The sequence below is a fragment of the Manihot esculenta genome, chromosome 13 (genome assembly GCF_001659605.2).
Source record: "Manihot esculenta cultivar AM560-2 chromosome 13, M.esculenta_v8, whole genome shotgun sequence".
NCBI classification, from domain to species: Eukaryota; Viridiplantae; Streptophyta; class Magnoliopsida; order Malpighiales; family Euphorbiaceae; genus Manihot; species Manihot esculenta.
The window spans coordinates 5,683,864-5,705,393 of record NC_035173.2 but is presented as its reverse complement, the minus strand read 5'-3'; the positions used below and the strand labels follow the sequence as shown (position 1 = coordinate 5,705,393).

At 34.4% G+C, this 21,530-nt stretch overlaps 3 protein-coding genes across 3 annotated transcripts; 1 reads left to right on the top strand and 2 right to left on the bottom strand.

Moving 5' to 3' along the window:
* The first annotated feature begins 963 nt into the window (after positions 1–963).
* Positions 964–8,679, top strand: LOC110629868 (nuclear transport factor 2). Its single transcript, XM_021777045.2, has 10 exons — positions 964–1,186; positions 1,522–1,577; positions 1,677–1,814; positions 2,328–2,616; positions 2,717–2,961; positions 3,156–3,336; positions 3,486–3,607; positions 3,696–3,755; positions 7,293–7,356; positions 7,937–8,679. The coding sequence occupies exons 2-10, from the start codon at positions 1,536–1,538 to the stop codon at positions 8,224–8,226; spliced, it is 1,431 nt and encodes a 476-aa protein (XP_021632737.1). The 5' UTR covers positions 964–1,186; positions 1,522–1,535; the 3' UTR covers positions 8,227–8,679.
* A 5,730-nt stretch (positions 8,680–14,409) lies between these two features.
* Positions 14,410–17,109, bottom strand: LOC110629909 (galacturonosyltransferase 8). The gene is made up of 3 exons (XM_021777116.2): positions 16,801–17,109; positions 15,216–16,463; positions 14,410–14,959 (listed from the first exon to the last, which is right to left on the bottom strand). Exons 1-3 carry the CDS (start codon positions 16,957–16,959, stop codon positions 14,684–14,686), a joined length of 1,683 nt encoding a protein of 560 aa, XP_021632808.1. The 5' UTR covers positions 16,960–17,109; the 3' UTR covers positions 14,410–14,683.
* A 1,728-nt stretch (positions 17,110–18,837) lies between these two features.
* LOC122721245 lies at positions 18,838–21,390 on the bottom strand. Its single transcript, XM_043949780.1, has 2 exons — positions 21,342–21,390; positions 18,838–19,865 (listed from the first exon to the last, which is right to left on the bottom strand). Exons 1-2 carry the CDS (start codon positions 21,388–21,390, stop codon positions 18,838–18,840), a joined length of 1,077 nt encoding a protein of 358 aa, XP_043805715.1.
* Between the last annotated feature and the right edge of the window lie 140 nt (positions 21,391–21,530).

Here is a 21,530-nt window from a genome sequence, read left to right as displayed (position 1 = left end):
GGCCTAAAGCAAGATTAGGCAGACCTCTCACTACTCTATTCGTTTTGAGTTCAACCTATGAAACATATGCCTATGAGAAGAAGAGATGCCAAAAGTAGATATCTAATAGGATACCCTCTTTACATATCTTTGAATCTACAATAGCAAAATTTGTAAAATTATTTATTCTCTACAGGATATGAGAGAGGACTAAATTTTAGATTAGGAAGGAAGGCTCCCTTTCTAGAGGGGCAAGGAAAATTCCACGATGGTGGTAGATGAAACATGATGAGCCCAAAAGAGAAAGTTGAAAGGAAAAAGAAAAGATTCTTTTCCAACAAAATATAGAGAGAGAGGAAAAAGGTTAAATACTTGTATGTAGGAAGTAGGAAGTAATATTAAGACCAAAAAATATTTATTTATATTTTTTTTATGTTTAGGACACTTAAAAAATTAATTAATAAATTTTTTTTTAATTAAAGTAAAAATTAAGTTAATTTAAAAAAATAAAAAAAATTATTTTCTGTATTTTGAAAATATATTTTATTTTTAAATTAAAATTAAATAATAAAAAATAAATTATTTCATTATAAAATATTTTTAAAAAAATATCTTTAAATATAAATTATTTTTTTGTAAATAAACTAACTTTAATAAAAGTTTAATGATGAGTAATTAAGATAAGTTAACTAAATATTAATTAAAATGATATATTTTTAATTGACAAGCTTGTAAATATTAATTATAAATTAAATATCAATAAAAGAAATAATTCCATCCTAACTAAATGTTGATAGAATCTTAAGTCGTTAATTATACTTTCGCCTATTCCTTGACTAAAATGATTGTTTGATACCACTTCAAGTGAGCCTTTTAAGTTTTCAACCTTTATTTCCAAAACGACTTGACGGCTCGCGTTTTACCGCCGTTCTGTTGGAAGAGGGCGTTACAGAATTTCTCTGGCTTCTGTTGGTGGCGACACAAAACCTCCTCGAAATTACTCCTATAAAAGCCCCCAAACCCTTCACGTTGGGCTTTCGATTTTCCTCTCTGCCGCGCCTCTGAGCTCCTCAGAAGATTAAACAAACCCTAGAAATCACCATCTCAGAAAGGGAGGTGAGAGAAAGACACAGCTAATTGCATAGGTAACCTTCTTTCTCTCACCTCACTCGCTTGCTGCCGCTCTTGGAACCAAATCTGAGCTCAGGTACACTTCTCTCGTATCATTTCTGTGTCTCTTAGCTTAACTTTCTTTAGTTATGGCTTTTGGAGTGAATGGAAATGTTTCTCCTAGAACTTGCTGAATTATGAAGTGTAAACTGAGTGCTTATAGCTAAATTCTAAGAATCCAAGCTACTAACGATTAACAGGTTTGTAAGAGCTATGTTTGCTTAGCGTGGAAGGATTTTCTCGGGAATCTTTGTTGTTGACTGTTGTGTGATGTTATCTCGATTAGCTTTGGCGAATACTAACCTGCACTTTTTTCTCTAAATTTGTAAATTTCATAATATAGTTAATTGGGTTTTTTCGTTGATTGATCAGATTTTTCATCAGCGATGGCAGCGTCAGTCCAGCAAGCCTCAGTTCCTCCTGATGTTGTATGATGTTTCTGTCGGCCTTTGTTATTGTTTTGCATATCTACATTAATGGGCTTTTTATACAATTTTAACTTAAAATTCAATTTGTTGTCGATTTAGGTTGGTAATGCGTTTGTTCACCAATACTACCTCATCTTGCATCAGTCGCCCGAGCTTGTTCACCGATTCTACCAGGATGTTAGTAGGCTTGGTCGTCCAGATGAGGGTGGGATCATGAGTACCACAACCACCATGCATGTGAGTTTCACACTTATACACACCCACGAGGAGAATTTTGTTTAAACTGGTGATTGTGAATCTATTTCCTTGTTTCCTTTTCAAAATTATTGTGCTCCCTTGAAAAACTTATAAATGTTGTGTTCAAGGTTTGGGGATTATAATGTTTATTTGCTATTTGGATTTGGAATGTAAAGCAAAGGAAAATGCTAAAATGTTCTTTTCTGGGATTCGAATAATTTAACTTAACTAAATGTCAGCAAGTATGGGTTTTGCTTTGTTTTGTTTCTCTTGAATATTAAATCTTTTGCCCTGATTACTTCTTTAGGAGGTAAGCTTACATCCGAGGAATGTAGTAGAGAACAAGAGATTAATTGGGATTTGGGCTTTCTCTAATGCCTTTCTTTTTAATTATAATTTTCACCATATTAGGAGTGCAAAAGTGTATGCCAATTGCCTTATGGAAGTAGAGGTTAATTAACATGATTTATTTTGAATTTGTGGTGCTGCACTTGACTGATTTTTTTGATGCAGGCCATAAATGAGAAGATACTCTCACTTGGTTATGGAGAATTCAGAGCAGAAATTATCACAGTTGATTCACAAGAATCATACAATGGAGGAGTCCTTGTCCTTGTGACAGGATATTTGACTAGAAATGATAATATTCGACGGAAATTTACTCAGACTTTCTTCTTGGCACCTCAAGACAAAGGCTATTTTGTTTTGAATGATGTCTTCCGTTATGTTGATGATGCCAAGCATCAAAACGGAAATCTTGATGTTGCCAATGGTGTTGAAGCTCCAGTTACTCCTAACCAGGGTAATGGAAGAGCAAATTGCATTTTGAATATTCTCTCTTTATTACATTCTGTTGTGATCTTTTCTTCTTCTCTTTTTTTTTTTTTTGTGTTTGGCCCCAGAAATTCCTTCTTTGCTAGAAAATCACATTGCTGAGCAAACAAGTGCTTTCTCTGAGGAAGCCAATGGAGAGGAAGTGTGCAATCCTTTTGAGAATGGGGATGGAGCAATTGAAGAAGCAGCAGCACCAGAGCCTGAAGTTGTTGGTGAAATTCCTGATGATTCGCAGATGGTGATTGATCCACGGATTGTGGCTGAGTCTAATGCTAAGATTGAAGAAGTGCCAAAAAAGTCATATGCATCCATTGTAAGTGGCTATCATGCAGTGTTATTCTCTCACTTCTTTTGCAAACTCATACTGTTTTTTAACATAATTGTAGCATGTTGGTGATCTCAGTGCCCAGAAATGCTTATTGGTGAAATCATGAGAGCAGGAATGATTGATCTCCTTTTATTATGTCTATGTTTCCATGCTATCATTTGACTTTATATTTTGTACAGGTAAAAGTTATGAAGGAGAACGCCACACCTTTTCCAAGCCCTGCCCCTGCTCCATCTCCTCTAAGGTCTGCATCGAAAAGCCAAGAACAAGTAACTACTGCAGTGACTCTTGTAGTGGCATCCGAGACACATGTCTCGACTTCAGACACTACTGAAAATGGGAATTCTCAAGAGAGTGAAGGTGTTTTGTGCTTTATTTTTCTAGTGTTCTTGTATAAACAGATTAACTTTTATACATGTTAAACATTTGACATATTTTACTCTGCTTGCATGAACATATATTCATTTATGCAACTTTTGTAATCTACATATCCATGTATTTATTTACAGCCGAGGGTACTTCTATTTACGTGAAAGGCCTACCATTAGATGCTACGCCTGCCTTACTCGAGAATGAGTTTAAGAAGTTCGGACCTATTAGGTCTGGTGGTATTCAAGTTAGATCTCAAAAGGTGCAAGTCAATTGCTAATCCAGTTCATCATTGCTTGTATATGCTTGTATCTGCTGCTCATTCACACAATTCATATGTTGCACGACAGGGATTTTGTTTTGGCTTTGTTGAATTTGAAACAACAAGTGCTGTGCAAAGTGCATTACAGGTATGCTATGCCTGATCTTGTTTTATCTGTTATGGCTTCTTGATTATCTAGAGATGAGCAAGTTGTTTTCCTTATTTGATCATGATTATTTGCTCCATTCCAAGAAGGGGAAAAAGTAAAGAGAAAAAGTAATTTTATTAAGAATTTCTGTTTGTAGATTTGAATCCTCTTGAAGGTTGCTATCTATTGCCTTGCATGGAATCCCTTCTTTATTTTTTTTAATATTTATGCTAATTTAAATTCTGCATGATTTCTATTTTGGAAAAGGGAATATTCACATTCACATTTAAAAGGGAAATTTACTATTTAGTCTATATAGTATGTGAAAATTCATTAATTGGTCCCTCGATTTTGGAAAATACATTAAAACGTTTCTGAGGTGTTAAAACATATATTAATTAGTCATTCTGTTAGTTTTAACTATTAAGTGTTTTACTATTTAGCTCCTATGGTACAGAAAAACCTGTTAGTTGATCATTTACTTTTGTAATTGAGGCATTTTAGACTTTTTTAAACACTTAACGAATAAAATTGATGGAGAGACTAATTAGTAAATTTTTTAAAACCCAATGATGTTTTAATGTATTTTTCAAAACCAATGGACTCACTAATAGGTTTCCTTATACCATAGGGACCAAATAGTACTTTTCCCTATTTAAAAAAATAAAGGATATTTTGTTTACTTGTTAGTATTATTCTGTTATACATGGGATGACAGTTTGATAAAATCGAGATGCATCTGTATATGTGTGGCATGCTTCTGTTCGTGTCCAGTTTAGTGTTGCATTTATATTTTGCACAAGTAGTTGAGTGGAGCATACCTACTAGATAATTGTCACTAAAATGTTAAAATGTGGATGTAAAGATGGATTTCTGCTGTTATAATAATGACGGATAAGGTTAGGAATGATTACATCTTCCAGTGAGAATGTAACACACTGGGGGTAAAATGAGAGGGTCTACTGAGATTCTTTGTCATGATCAACGTGGATCATCAAATCCCTACAATGGAAGTTGGTAAATTACTAGTGAAATGAGAAGGGAAATTGGGAGGTTTACAATGATGTGAAAAGAAGTATTATCGAAAGGTTTAAATTCATTGATGCCAAATTGGTTTCAAGTAAAGTTGAATGTTGAAAAGAATTCATATAGCCGACCCTAACTAGTTCGGAATTAAGATTCAGTTGTTGTTAGTACTTGGGTGGCACAGCTATTAAGACAGATGATATTGGTACATACTGTCACATGCACAATTTGTACACTAAAAGCAAGTTACAAATGTAGGGGTGAGAATAATTATAATGGTTGAGACAGTTGCACTTGGTGGTAGAGAGTAGCGTATTATAACCATATAGGATAGACATCTGCCATGGGTACACGATATGTCTGTGCCCCTTACTTAAATATGTCTAATGACTTCTTGAGGGTCTTTGTTAAAGTTGGACATATCATGTAAATTCTGATCTTAATCCAAATGTAATAGCATTTTACAGAGGTGAACTCAGGACTATTTTGTCTTCATTTCTATGGACCTTTAAGCATAAGTTGCTTATAGGGGAAAAGGTGTAAATGTGCATGTGCATTACTCAAAATTTGAAAGTCACCTTTTCTCTTTCCCCCTTTCCCATTTGAACATAATGTCTATAACATGTTACAAAGAGGTTAATTTAAATAGAGCAAGGAGTGGAAGATAAGTGTTAAAAGACTTCATGGAACTCCTTGTCGTTTACTGTGATAGTGACAAAAAATGACATTACATTCAGAGGCTAGATATTTTGGCATTCTTTGTAGGTGATTGTTGAAGAACAGGTAATGGCACGGTTTTAAATAGAGGTTGTTACATAATGTAACAGTCATTATATAGAAGTTTTGAAGGCCTCCATCGCAATAGCTGATGGAAATGTAGGGACCTTATTACCATCAATGGTAATTACTCCTGTAGGATTCTTTTTCTTGTCTTTAAAAAAGAAGTGGTAGGCAACTCATTTCAATCTTTTTATTTCTGGTTTTTGTGAGTTTCCTCTTTTCTTTCTCACTTTATCTCAACTTTCTATCTAAAACTTGTATCTTTTAACAAAATTTTCACTTCTTGAGCTAAGATTCAAATTATTTGAACCTTGAAGTGAATAAGAGCAATCACCTTTGCATAGAGCAAGTTATCTCTTTCTTCTGTTTTTCTTCGGCTTATTTGTTAAAAACAATTTATGTTATTCTAGGTCGTTTATGAAATTTATAGTATGAAGTACTAAGTTGCCTGATTTATAGTTTATTGCCTTGTTCCTGATTCCTTATCTATTTTCATAGTTATTTTTAGTGAAATACAATAGTACTTGGCAAACAACATTAAAAAAAGAAGTTTTAGACTTCAATAGTGTTTGCCAAGTATTATTTAAGACTGGGTGAGGTAAAATTTAAGAGAAATAAATAATCATGATTTCCTTTGTAAAAAATATTTTGAAATTAAATTTTGTAAGTTAAATAGTAAGTCTAAAAGTTCATTTTAAATTATATGCTTACCTTAGTTGCTGTACTTAATGCATAAATAAGTCAATTTATATGTGATGTATTCAGTTTCTGCTTTGGATGCATTGGTGCTTGTTATTTGTGTTCTCTTAGTTTTAGTCATGTCTTTAAACATCTATTTGTTTGTATTATCTTTGCAATTTCTTTAAAAAAAAATTGGGAACCGTTAGGCTGTTATTGTTATGTCCTGGCAGTTACAAGCCTATTTCCTGTACCCTTGACTGCGACTGCAAGTGCAGCTGCAATTTAAACCAATGATTGTGCCCATTATGGGTTTATCTTTTAGATTTTTTTGGTCTATGTTATGTAGCCATGTTCCATACAGATAAAGGTAGAGAATTGGAAAGAAAATAGAGAGAGACGAAGGAATAGAAGAAGAAGGAAAAGAGATATTTTGTATTCATATCAGTTACAGAATCCCTACAACCAGGTTTCTAGCTGTATTCATGCAACCCATTCTACAGTTGCAGTTAATTCTAACTATTTCTACTTTCCTCCATTTGCTAACTACTGTAACTACAATATACGACAATTCTCCCTTCCATTAGTGCTTTCTTGTCCCTGAGAATGCTGAAAATCTGGAACTGACCTCCTCAGTCAGTAAGTTGGTCCATTGACCGAGTCCTTGGTGAACTTTCTGGAAACCAATTTTGCAACAACTTGGAGAGCCATTTGGTAAAAACAGCTGCAGCAAGGGTCTGATAGCACTTATGGAAATAAAGCATAATGTAGACTCAACTCAAATAAAGCATCCTGTTATTTGTGGTTATTATATGTTCTTTCTATTATAAACATTGTTAGGCTTCCCCCCTGCCTGTCAGTATTTTTCTGTTACTCCTTTAGCATTCATAATCTTCATGTTTTATGAGTTTTAATTATCTTAAGTAGCTGGAATTTTGTGTGACGTGAAACTCAATTCTGTTCAATATTTACATTATTACAATCGTCTGATATTGTATAATTGTAATTTTTTTAAAGCTTTTTATTTGAGGCATGTTTTCACTGATGTTTCAGGCTTCTCCTATCATGATTAGTGGATGTCGGGCTGTAGTTGAGGAAAAGAGGTCTACTTCTCGAGGCAAGTTGGTTTTATTGTCAATTTTACTTCTTGAATATTGTTCTGTATTGTCCACATACAATATCTTTTCAACTTAAATATAGTGAATTTCATGTGAAAATTCTCAAAGAAAATCAATTGAAGTTGTTGACTTAATTTAGTTGAAGGTCTGAAAAAAATTTTCAATCTATTTAGGAGTTAGAATGTATCAAGTTAGGGAACCACCTTATGGTAATTTAGATCTTAAAAACATAAGGAAAGTGCTTGTGTTAAATTGTGTGTCATTTCGCTGACATAAAATTGCTATCACTGTAATAAAAAGGGGGTTAGACCAAAGAAAAGTTTTTAACCAAGTCTGTGTGTGGTATGGATAAAGGTGCATGTATCCGACAAAACAATTCCTTTCTCTGGCCTTGATAATTTTCTCATTGACTTGTGATAAGATTTTGTTTTTCTAAGTTAGGATGGGTGGCAGATGATAATTGAACAGAGGAAAAATGGTTCCAAGTTTTATATGATCTTGTCTCTAGATTGTGGTTTGCAAGTCTGCTTCAGGCTCTCTGTAATTTTTCATTTTGTTGATGTGACCCTTCATATTCAGGGAACAATAGGGGGCGATTTTTTGGAGCAGGGGCTGGATATAGGAATGAGGGAGCAAGAGGGCGTGGAAATTTTGGAGGGGGTAAAGCCTATGGCCGAGGTGATTTCAGTAACAGGACAGAGTTTGGAAATAGGAATGGTAACCGGGGTGGATTTCAAAATCGTGGAGGTGATGGATACCGTAGGAACGATAAGATGGGGAATAACGGTGGGCGTGCAAACCGTGCTGGTGGTTTGGCTTTTAATGCTGCAGCTAAAACAACAGTACCACGGGTATCTGCTACTGCTTGAAGATGTGTAAAATGGAAAGGAGGTAGTCAGAAGAGATCAAAGAAGTTTTGTGGTTTAGAGGAGAGGTTAGCGTTAAAGGAGATGATACATTTGGACTGGTAAGCTTCATGAGATTTTTGTTGAGGATTTGGTTGTCTTTGATAGAGAGTCTATTTTTGGGCGGACGGAAAGCAGTAAAGTTTTGTGTCTGGTAATATACTAATTTGATGTCTGATTCCCCATGATAAAAGGATGGAGTCCACTTTTTGGCAAACCTTCAACGAATAGTTTGTCTGGGTTTCGATGCTCTTATGACTTGTTAACAGTTCAATCAAGCTATTGTTCATGCATGGAGTCGATTTGTTGTCTTAAATATTCCTGTAGCTGTGAAAATTCTGTTATTTTAGAGATTATTGGAAATTTTGGTTGGTCATACATTATTTTGCCTCTAAAATGAAGCGTTTCAATTCATCATACTTGTCTAGCTGAGCAATTTACTTATTATTTATGGGTGAGGCCATTTACCATCCCTAAATTAGGAATTAGGGCATAATGATTTGAGTTGAGGGAGCAAATTGATGTGTCAAATCGTGTCGATGTAATTGCATAATACAGTTTGTATGATACTCAACTAAACCTGAACTCCCTATCTTTTAAAAAAAAAATGAAATTCGCTAAATAGATTATAGTTGCTATGAATGTGATTTTGCACAATAAAGTTGTAAATATAGTTCATTTACCCTTCGCAAAACCAAATTTCCCTTTACAACCTTTATGTATAACAACTATAGTATGCACATCATTTCAATTAGTGCTAAGCATCAGTACTTAAATCAAATATTTGTGAATATGAAAAACATAAAATATATTTACTATGCTATATTATATTATTATATAAATTATATTTATTTATTAAATATAAAACTTAAATCAACAGTATTTTTTTATTAAATAAAATACAAAGGGCTATGAAATAATTACTGTTAATTTCCCAAGTTTATCTTAAGACTTTTGGCTTGAATTTGCACTAATTAAAAATTCAACAATCCACAATTTAAAATTTTGGCAATAAGTATTAGTTTAGATAAATATTTGGGTTTTTAATTCAATAAATCTAAAATTTTTTTATAGATTTAAAGATATAATAGATTTCACTTAAAAATTGAGGCGTGTGATGGATTAAATCGCTTCATATGCTAGTTATAGCCGTTGGACATGGCCTGCCCAATCCAGGCCTGGCCGAAAGTCTGCTTGGATTTTTTCTATGATAACATTTATTCCGTTGACATGAAGGAAAATTATCAATTTTAAAGTTTTTTTCTTTTCAGCAAACATAATTATTTATATGCTTATAGGGTAATTTAGAAGATTTCATTACTTTCCATCAACTCAAACTTCAATTACAAAAATCCCAACTCTGATTTAAGTCGATAAAAAATTTCTCTCATCCATTTTCAATAAGATTTTTGTAAAGTATAGACTCCAAAGGTTCATGAGAATGAGCATGATGGATACCTCACATCCATCTAGAGAATTCGTTATTGTGTTCTAGAGAATTCTTTCCTTGTTTTTTCTCCATTAAACCTTTTAATTTCATTGATGGTGTACTTCACCAAACTCAAGAAACTTTGGGATGAACTCTCCTGCTGCATAATTTTCCAAAATGCACTTGTGATGCTACAAAGGCTAAAGCGAACCTTGAGAATGAAGATAAGTTAATTTATTTTTTTATGAGCTTAAATGATACTTGTGATGGGGTTAGAAACTAAATTTTGCTGCAGGAATCATTACCAAATGTGAACAAAAGCATATTTTACGATGAACCGATGAAAACAATGGAAAGTACTGATTATTAATGATTTGCATGATAGTGCTCGCACTTTAATGATAAAAGATTTAGGAAATATAAATTTTTTTCTCATAAAAACAAATATTATCAAGGAAACAAGAAACGTGGATATGGAAAAAGGAAAGATAGGCATTGTGCATACTACAAAGCACTGAGGCACATTAAGGACTCGTGTTTTAAAATACATTAATTCTCATACTGGTATAAAGAATTGCGCCAAAAACGTATAAGACATACCAATCAAGTTCTTATTGCTCAAACACCAATATTATACTAACCGAAGAGATGACATTTCTCAAATGAATGAAAATGTAAATCTGTCCAACATGATCCAGTTGGAAATAGCAAACACTATCAGTTATTTTAATTTTGCAGGTACTGAATTTCATCAATGTTTTTTTAGCAGCAATGATAAAGACATTAATTCCTGGGTAATGGATACAGAAGCATCTGCCCATATTTGTTTCAACCTTTCTATTTTTCTCACAAATAATTACTCCAAAAAATTATTTTCATTACCGGGACAAAACAAAATGTGGTTAAATTAGGTACTATTCATTTGCACCCAAAAATTACTCTCACTAATGTTCTTTATGTGCTGTCAATCAAGTATAATTTTCTATCATTAAGTGCCTTGCTGAAAAATACTAATATTTCAATTTCTTTTTCTTCTGTAACTTGTACCTTACAGGGCCAATAGACTGAAGAAGTTATAACTATTGGCAAAATACAAACTAATAGATCTTCCTTTCTAAATAAAACTTGTACTTATAGTGTTCAAACATCTTATATTCCTTGGTATGAACGACTTGGGCATGTACCTTCATCTATTTTAATCAAAATGCCTTCTATTATTGTCTCTCTTGATGTTAATTTTCTATATGAAATTTATCCATTATCAAAACAACATTGTTTAACTTTTCCAATCAGCACTACCTCTATTAGTTTCATTTTTAAATTAATCCATGTGGATCTTTAAGGACCATATAAAATACCTTCACTTACAAGAGCACATTACATCTTAATCATAGTTGATGCCTATAGCCGAAGTACATGGACCTATCTCATTCGGTATAAAACTCAGGTTGCATCCCACCTAGCTATATTCTTCAACTTAACCAAAACTCAGTTTAATGTACAAGTGAAAATTGTTTGTGCTGATAAAGATACTAAGTTCACAAATCATGCTTGCCAATTCTTATTTCATACTCATGAAATTTTGCGCCAAAAAATGTGCTCTACGCTCCTCAACAAAATGGTGTAGTGAAACGTAAACACAAACATCTCTATCAACTCGCCCAAGCCTTTCTCTTCCATTCTAACCTTCCCAACAAATTTTAGGGTGAAGCTATTCTCACTGCCACATATCTTGTTAATCGACTTCCTACACTCGCTCTATCTTGGAAAACACCTTTTGAAATGCTTCATCAAACAACATCTATTTATCAAAAAGCATATAAAATTTATGATTTGAGTTCCCACAAGATTATTATCTCTAGGGACGTTATCTTTCATGAGCAGATTTTTCTATATCCCTCTCTTTCTACTGCAAATCAACCTTCATCACTCATTCTCCTTACTGTTTCGAATTTACCAAATAATAAGATCCTTCCTCACCTTCACCACCTATCTCTATCACAGATCATGCCCAACAACACATTACATCCCCTTCACCACAACCTCGCCGCAGCACCCATACCAGGATCAAACACATTCCATTGTTGCTACAATTACAAATAATGATTCTTTACAATAGCTATGGCTTTTCCAGACTTAATATCTGCAAGTATTTTTCTTCCCTATAATCATTCTGTCTCTGCTCCTAATTTTAATTCATCCTACTATGCTTTCTTTGCTAATGTATCCATTACCAAGGGACCAAGTTCATATCACCAAGCTAAATAAGACACTCAGTGGATTCAGGCCATGGAAACAGAATTACATGCTCTTGAACAGAATGGAACTAGGCAACTTACATCTCTTCCAGTTGGAAAACAACCAAGCGATTCAAAATGGATGTACCTTATTAAGTATAACCAAAATGGTACTATTGATCGTTTTAAAGCGAGGATATAATCGATTGAAGGAATTGATTATCATAATAGCTTCTCCCTGGTTGCTAAAACTGTTACAATGAGAATATTTTTATCCATTGCATTAGCTAAGGGCTGGCCCATTCACTAGGTTGACTTGAATAATGCATATTTACATGGGTTTGTTGATAAAGAACTTTACATGACACCTCTCTTTAGTTACATAAAAGCCCAATCTGGCCAAATATGCAAATTGGTTAAATCAATATATGGGTTAAAGCAAGCTAGACGCTAGTGGAATAAATAGTTCACCAACAAATTGATCGATTTTGGCTTCCTGTAATCTTCCTCATATCATTGTCTTTTTTACAAAAAGAAGTGGTGATGATTTTTAGGCGCTATTAGTGTATGTAGACGACATCATCCTCACTGGTAGTCATGAAAAATCCATCAACCTCACAAAACAATTCCTAGACTCAACATTCACTCTTAAGGACATGGGCTATGTTCGCTATTTTGCATTGAAATTGTGAGGTCTACCAAAGGAATTTTTCTAAACTATCATAAATACATTCTTGATCTGCTTAATGAGATGGGTCTTTCTCAAGCCAAATCACAACCACTTCCCATGAATAAAGGTCTTAGACTGGATGATATTTCAGGCAGCCCATTATCTGATCCCACACAATATAGACGGGTTGTAGGCAAGCTGTTATATTTAAATATGACAAGGCCTGACATTACATTTGCAGTTAAGCAACTAAGTCAACATTTACAAGCCTCAAGAAGTCTACACTAGAATGCCCTTAGTCTAAATGCACACTTCCTTCCTTCATTTTCCTCATTTTAGTTGCAAGCATATTGTGACGCTGATCGGACAACTTGCCAAACTACCTGACGGTCCATTTCTAGATTTTGTATTTTCTTGGGACCATCTCTCATATCCTAGAAATCAAAGAAATAAAACACAGTAAGTCAATTCTCAGCAGAAGCTGAATATCCAAGCATGGCCATTACTTCTTGCGAGCTTAAATGGATCCCATATCTCCTCCAAGAGTTCAACATCTCACTTCATACACACATATCATTACATTGTGACAACCAAGCAACAGTTCACATTAGCAACAATCCTACCTTTCATGAACATACCAAGCATATTGATATAAATTGTCACATTGTCCGCAGCCATATCCAAGCTGGTTTCCTCAAAACTGTGCATCTTCCTTCTCGCTTTCAACTTGCCGATGTATTTACAAAATCCTTGACCATCAATAGCTTTCAATTCATGTTATCCAAGCTAGGACTCTTTGAAATTCATGAGTCTCCAGCTTGAGGAAGGAATGGAAAGTATAGATGTGAAACATAGAATCATCTTTAAAGGCTCACGAGAATGAGCATGATGGACACCTCATATGCATCTAAAGAATTCATTATTGTACAGCTGTGTATTCTAAAGAATTCTTTCCTTGTGTATATATGTCAAGGCACTGCGCATACATAATTGAATATAGAATTTATTTCTTCTCTATTAAACCTCATAATTCCATCAATTTCCAACTAATTGTTGATCCAGAGATACAAATATGGATCAAAATCAATTTAAAGATACTCTCTCTTTCCGCATAGAATATACTCTACTACTCTCTCGCATCAGAAACTATGAATTTTAGTCACTAGAGAGACGATGATATATTTTATATGCTTAAACATAATTCTATTGGAAGGCATTTCCTTTCCACGTTCGTTTAATGTTTACTTTCCATTTTCTTTACTTAGATTCAATCCCATCCGCTTGTTATCAAGTTTCTACGCTTTGTCGAAGAGCTCTTAACCATGAAATTAGAGTGAAAATGGAGCTTCTAGAGTTACAACTATTGAAAGAGATATTAGTTTCTACAAAATATTGAGTTTAAAAAGGTAGTAAAAAATATTGAAATAGATATTAGCAGTAGTTTTTACAAAATATTGAGTTTGAAAAGGTAGTAAAAAAAATCAAGTGCTTTGGAGAGTAAAAATGAGAAAATACCTTAGACTTTCAGAGACGGTGGGTAAAACTTTCATCTTTCATATCTCCAATATAAAACCTAAGAACGCACAGTATTGTATTATTTAGTCTAACTACCAAAGTTGGAAAAGAGGAATAGTTATGAATACACCAATAGGTCTCTGTAATAAGTGCATGATAGTCTATTGATAGATGGTGCAGCCGTCCCATCTGAATAATAAAAAATAAAAGGAAATAAAAATCCATTGGAGTAGCTGATATGATAAGGCTTTGATTGGGGACGTGGGAACTGAGATCAGATCAGTGCAGAGATACCATGCGAGAACAAACGATCGTAAGCTTCTTTAATGCTATAGCCATATTCTTAACAGCTACACTTGCCAAACACAAATTCTAGTTGCTTGACACGTATAAATAACCTGAAGACGAAATCTAGAATTAATATTAAGTAATATGCTACACTTGAAAAGATGCCGCTGATTTTTTTTTCCCATGTTAAGAACAATTGGTGATCGTGTAACGAAATAAGTAGCAGCTTCAAAAGATTTGATTTTTGTTGCACAACTATGATTTGGCAGGAGCATGAGATGACTAAAGACCGAAATTGCAGGCCTGGACAAACTCCAAGTCATAGTCGACGTGTTTTGTCCAAAGTGGTTTAAACTGCGTCATGGCAATGTCAAGCCACGGCTTCATGTTTCCATTGAAGTGCACCACTGCAGCATTGCGAATCTCGTCCATACTGATGCTCGGATTGTAGCCAAGCCCCAGAACATGCCATGACTTGTCTAATGGCTTCGTTGTTGAGTAAAAGGTGATTAAACCTGGAGGCAATGTCCCCAATTTCCACAAGGTTCGGTTCTCATTCTGCAATATCAGCAGAATCACGAGTTAGTGATGGCACTAAAACACACTAGAACTCCAAAACCAAATGGGAAAGTATCACAATAAATCAAATTTTGAATCTACAATGCGGCTAAAGTAGAGATTGCAACCCATGACTCGTATCAGAAAGCAACAAACAATAGCTAAACACTTCTTGCATGACCACCAATTAACTAAGCATATGAAAAGGGAGATGATAAACAAAATACAACTTGCAAAAAAAGTAATGCAATCTTACCAGATTCTGCCAATAATGATATTGCTCTGTGCATTTTTCCCTCCTCCAAGCATCCAAATCAAAGAAGTTCATCCCATAAGCCCAAGCACATGCCTTGGGATTAAACTTCTCCTTGATCAGAGGATGTGAGAAATTCATATATTGTGCATACCTATGAAATGACCCAAAACAAGTCTCCACTGCCCCATTAACCTTCCCATCCATATCGATCTTCCACAACCCAGTTAAGTCCTTCTGCACCACGATATCATCATCTAAAAACAATATCCTGTGCAACTTAGGGTACATCTCAGGCAAGTAAAACCTCAAATGATTCAAAATTGACAAGTACTTGGGGTTCCTGAACTTCATATTTGTAGTATCCTTGGTTGCATTCTCAAGCTTGTTCTCAAAGTAAAACCTCTGCAGATTTGCAGATTCCAATTGCTTAAGCACGGGCACATAAGACGAATTCAAGAATTTATAATCCTCTACAGCTTTCACTTCTATATGTGCCCCATTATAATCCTTCAATTTGAACATAACCTGCATCGCCCCCAGATTCATTTTATCAGTCACAACATGAAAAACATGTTTCCAGGGCTCTTTTGCATTTTTCACTGCAGAGTTCACCACCACCGAAGCAGCAATCACATTATCTGAGAAAATCGCATAATGGTAAAGCTTTGGATCCTCCAATTCAGGTGGCTGTGGCTTCCCTTCATCAGTATATTTCTCAGGATGTGCAATTCTCTCCTCCATTAACCTCATAGAAAGGCAATGCAAGCTTTTAGGTATGGACTTTGCAGCGATCAAACTCGAGAAAGCCCCTTGCTTTTTCGCTTTAGTTAATTGCTCATTAACAGCAAAAATTGTATCCTTCAACTTTTGAATTTTCAGCTGATTGTCAAAACTCTCTTTTGCCTCTGCAATTACTTGGCGAGTGACTTTGATTCGCTCTTTCACCTCCTTCTCGAATTGACGTAGCGTGGATTCTTCAATGGAAAGCGAATCCGACTCAAACAGAACCCGGTATGCAGGCTTGTTAAGGAGATCGGTATAGTTTCTCGAGAGATCCGCAAAAACCCTAACGAGCTTTGAGTTCTCGAGCTTGAGCTTCCTAGCATAGGATGCGTATGCCAGGGCGAGAGATCGGTGGTCGTCAGCTTGTTTTCGGATCTGGTCCAATCGTGGCTTCAGCGGATCCGATTTCAGTGCGAGTACGGATCTTCTCCCGGATCCCAATCCATAATGTACGCTGCTGAATCCCTAATAGAAAATACAACCCAACTGAAATCAATTTTTTTTGAAAAAGGAAATCTCGATCTCACTCAAATTTACCTAGAATGAATTGAAACGCTAATATCCATTCATTTTTTTTAAAAAAAAAAGGAGGAAAAAAGGCAGAATTTTACAATAGTAACAAACAGGAAGAAGAAAATGCTAAGATCCATAAGTGAGCAAACATCATTTTAGGTTTCTGTTGTTTTGAGAAAACATTTCAATTCATCTGGTAGTAGAGTTCACAATAGATCTCTCTTGTTTCTCGAGAAAGAAAAAATAAAACAAAATAAGCAATTGCATAGAGAGAGAATGTGCAACTTACAAAGTGGTGGAGATCAGAAGAAGAGTGAGAGTGAGAAGTGAAAAGGAAGGAGACAGCGAAGAAGAGAAACACCGCAACCGTAATGGCGGAGGCCAAGAGCCTAAACGACAAACTGAAACTCCGTATCAATCCAATTCGCGAGCTTCGATGATTCGCCATTTTGCCCTTTGATTGATTTGGTTAGCGGGAGAGAAGAAGAAGAAGATAAAACTGTCACAGAGACAGAGAGAGAGAGAGAGAGAGAGAGAGAGAGCTCTCGACTCTTTGTGCTGCTATTGGCTTTCGCTATCCAAGGGGAGAAGAGAAAGGGAAGAGATTACGTAGTTCAGGAGTACAATGTATGCAAAATGTGGGCCGTCAGATTATGTGCGGCCCACGAGATCTGCGGATGAGTTTAGTTGAGGCCAGTTGGGAAATTGGTGGAGGCAGTGACAATTGGGAAAAAACGCGGGATCACAGTGTCAACTGCGCTAGTGTGAACTCATGAAGGTGTCGGTGTGGATTTTTATCTCCTTTTCCCCTCAATTAACGATTTTAAAACTCCCTTTCCCCTACTTTTTTTTATATTAAAAAAAATTAATTATATTTAATAGCGGATAAATATTAATAATAAAAATAAGTCCGTTTTCAAACGCTAAAAAATTTAATTTAAATTTTGAAGTTAATTAAATCAATTTATTTTTTATGAAATTGATTAAAAAATATTTTTTATGAAAAATATTTTTTAAGTAGAATTTTATTTTTTTTAAAAATTGATGATTTGGGTCTGACTAAAATTAGTTAGGCCACTAGATATTTGAGCCGAGTATGTCAAATTAAAAATGGACCTACCTCCACCATTCATCGTTAGCTATTACACTTTTTGCTAAACTCAAACAATTTGAGAAAAAAAAATACAACAATATTATCTGTATAGATTTTCTGGAAGACTCTATATAAACTTTTAATTTTTTAATTTAAATTAAATTTTAAATTATTAAAATAAATTAAATAATTATTTTAAACTTTAAATATAAATTTTTAAAAAAACATAATATATGTTTGAAATTTAATAAAATCTTTCATTTTTAAAACTAAATTAATTAACCTCAACTTTCATAACTAACATTTAACTTATATTTATTATTTTTTAATAAAATAATTTTATTGTTTAATTTTAATTTAAAAAATAAAATTTATTAATTAATATATATATAAAAATCTTAATAAAATTTATTTTGACACTTTTACATTTTAAAAACTAAAATAATTTTATTACACTTTAAAAATATGAATTTTCGCTCCGTTAACACTTTAGAAAGAGTAGGAGGATTTGAACTGATTTTTCTTTTAAGGTTCACTAAAAAGAATAACATAAGAGAAAATCTAAGCTAAAAGACAAAATGCAAACAAACATACCTTGGATGCTTGGTGAAAGAGATGGTGGGTTGATTGAAATATTTACTAATAATAATAACTGAACCTTGAATTATTGCAATTCTCTCATATTGTTTGTCTGTCCTGCAAATTGAAATGAATCACACCAACCCCACATGTGAATTGACATTTCTGAAGGACACCAACACACTTACCTTTAAAATTTGGTTAACTTTAAATGAAAAATCAATTATTTTGATGCCAATGCCAAAGCCCCTATCTCTCTCTGGATCTAGACATGGCTTGGTTTGGATTGTGAGCGGGATCAATAAATTTGAGATACCGAAACTAGACCATAACAGTCAAGAAACCAAAACTGTTTTAAATCATTAAAAATCAAACCAGTTACGACTCAATCCATAAATCATACCCAACCGCCTATTCCAAATCGGAACCGCCCTTGTGAGGCTTACCTAGACCCAATGCAAGGGAGCCCCTACTGGGCAGTAGCACAAAATACCCATATCAGCAATTTTGTCTAGCAAAAACTTGTTTATGATTAAAGACTTTCATTTCATGTAAACAAAGAAGAAATAGAACATATTTACTTTGATTCTTAAACCAAGTACACATAATTGTTGAGCCATTTAAACACTAAGATTTAAGAATCTTATTATTAAATTAATAGTAAACCTTCTTCTTGGAGACATGGTGCAACCATCCAATTCCCTTCAGGGCCTTAGAGATCTTGACAAGACTAGGCCTTCCCATTCCCAAATTCATCTTCCCAGCTGAGAATTTGAGAGCCTGCAAGCAACAAAGTTGCCCATTACTTTCTTCTTCTTCTTCATCATCATCATAATACTCAACATTTCCTTTCTTTCCCTTCTTTGTGTTGCCTTTTGCCTGCATTTTTATAGAATCAGTCTCATATGTCTCCCAAAGCAAATCCATCCCTTCACCTCCTTCCACATTATGCCTTTCTTCAAATAGCTTGCATGCCAATGTCCTCCTCCACTCTTTTTCTTTCCTCATTGATCCAAAACTTCCAAGATTTGAACCCATTGACTCGGAACTAGTCCAAGGATTTGATCCAAGTTTTTGAGAATTCACCCTTGAAATGCACAGCCCATTATCTTCTGCTCTTGCTTTTTCATCTGTAGTTAAACTCATTGCCTTTGATTCTCTCTGTTCTTCAACTTTATTGGAGTTGCTGCTCAGTGGCTTGACTTCTTTTTCTCCCTTTTGGATCTCAAATTCTTCAAGCTTCTTCTGCTTTTGGTGCAATAACACTTGTAATTTGTTTTCTTCTGACAACAACTGAAGAGAAGTTTCTGACATTGTAATAATCCCAACTGAATTTTCACTTAAATTATCACTTACCACTTCAGAAACACCTAGATCAGAATCTTGATTTGTTGTGTCATTGGTAATCTGTGCTTCATTGCTTGATAATCTGTTTTCTTTAGCTTCTAACTCAGAAACTTCAACTGGGGTTCCTCCATTATCAAAATTTGACATCTCAAACACAATCTTATACTCTTCTAGCTCCTCAAATTGATCAAACTCTTCATTCTCTTCTCCCTCAATCCGAGGCCGCAATCTCTCTACGACAGCTTGGTATGTTCCAAGAAGAAAACTGAGTTTGGATTCAGACAACTCAGGCTTCAAGTTCTCATGGACAAGGTTAGGAGAGAAGGTGAGAAAGACTAAGAGTAAAAGAAAAGTAGTAATGAACAGAGGAGAAAGGAATGAAAGGAGCTTGAAAAGATAAGGAAACAAGAAAATGAAGTATAAGAAATATATTGGATGAGACCAAATGAAGGAGAAGAAGATGAACAAGTCAGAGAGGAGAAGACTTGAGATTGAGAAATGAGTTTTCTTGGAGTTGGTTGAAGATAAAGAAAACTCGGACATTTTTTAATATAAATTTTCTCCTGATGTATAGAAATCTAAGGGAGAAACAGAGCAAATTGTGATCGTGATAGAATATGGAGGAATTTAGAAAGAAGTTTGGCTGTTCTTGTTTTAGTTGAACAAATGGAAGAAAGTGTGAAATTGGAAGTAAGAGCGGCGTGAATAAAGGAGACAAAATATATGAAAATGGAGAGAGAGTATAACTAACATAGACAAGAGAGGGAAAAAGAAAAAGAAAGCAACTTTGGAAACTTTGCTCTTTTACTATATAAACCACCAACTTTATTGAAATTATTATTCTATTCAGGATTGTAAAAGCAACCCTTGAACAACCCTTCAGTAATAACCATGGAATCTTCATCTTCATCAAATTAAACTTGAATATCAAGAGGCATCTGCTGCTGGACTCTAAATCTACAAGTGCTTGCTCTGCCAATTATGTAAATCTACAATGGTGGACAATTAAAATGGAGGGTATTAGTAGAGAGATATTTTTTCTTTGTCTGTGTGACTTCTTTGAGGTGTCGACCTTTTTGTTTTCGCCATTTAGCGGCTCTCTCTACCCCGAGCTTCTTCCTCTATCTATCCCAATAGTGGTTTAATCTGTTCTTTTAAATTTGATAGGTCTTGGTAGATCTGATATTTTAGGGGAGCTTTCCTTTAATCTACCTTTGTTTCAGTGGTTTACGTCTGTCATGTTTAAAGGAAGATTTTGTCAATGTAATCCCTTAATTAATGAAACATCTATTTTTCAGTCGTGAGGATGATTGTTATAGTTTTTTTTTTTTTTTATTTCTGAAAATCAGATAAATAGTTTAATGCCATGTTCATGCCATCTGCTCATACAACAATTATGGCAATAATGCATTAGATGATGACCCAATACAAATAGATTAGTCTCCAGTTTGAAAATAAACTCAACTTCTACCTATAATGAAACCTACCTATAATGAAACCTGTAAGGTCGATGTTGAACCTATATCTGTCATGATAAATTCATTAATTTCGAGCTTTTGCCTGTTTTAACTCTCTAACAAGTAACCAAATCCATTTATTACCACCATAATCAGTTAGGAACCAACAATTGATTTATATGGTTATGCATTGTAGTGATTATCTAAATTCAAAGCTTAAGAAGCAATTGGCAATTAGCCAAAGAAAAATCATGGGGATGATTATAGGTGCCAGGAGTAGACCGAGGGGGGTTTGGAAATTGGATTAGAGTGGTTGCACATGGGCAACCACTCATGGCTAATCAAGTACATGACCTGCATGCACCTCCTTGGCCTTATCTTTTTCACCAGATGATGGACCCATGTGTCTTTGTCACACTTTTGGTTCTCTATGTGGCTCCTCATGGAGATTTTTAGATCTCTTTTACCATACGTTTGACCATTAAAGTCTTCCATTCATCAAAAGGAGGATTCACTTTCACAGTTGATTCACAGCAGAAGTAA

Bases quoted from the DNA above. Each gene is read 5' to 3' on its own strand.
- LOC110629909 (XM_021777116.2), bottom strand. From the start codon at position 16,959: ATGGCGAATCATCGAAGCTCGCGAATTGGATTGATACGGAGTTTCAGT. The intron at 16,464-16,800 runs GTAAGTTGCACA...ATTTTCTATTAG, and splicing joins CTTCTGATCTCCACCACTTT to GGATTCAGCAGCGTACATTA. The intron at 14,960-15,215 runs GTAAGATTGCAT...CTGATATTGCAG, and splicing joins ATCATTATTGGCAGAATCTG to AATGAGAACCGAACCTTGTG.
- LOC122721245 (XM_043949780.1), bottom strand. From the start codon at position 21,390: ATGGGTCCATCATCTGGTGAAAAAGATAAGGCCAAGGAGGTGCATGCA. The intron at 19,866-21,341 runs GTCATGTACTTG...TTTTACTCTTAG, and splicing joins GGCCAAGGAGGTGCATGCAG to TCTTTCTCACCTTCTCTCCT.
- LOC110629868 (XM_021777045.2), top strand. From the start codon at position 1,536: ATGGCAGCGTCAGTCCAGCAAGCCTCAGTTCCTCCTGATGTT. The intron at 2,617-2,716 runs GTAATGGAAGAG...GTTTGGCCCCAG, and splicing joins TCCAGTTACTCCTAACCAGG to AAATTCCTTCTTTGCTAGAA. The intron at 2,962-3,155 runs GTAAGTGGCTAT...TATTTTGTACAG, and splicing joins AAAAGTCATATGCATCCATT to GTAAAAGTTATGAAGGAGAA.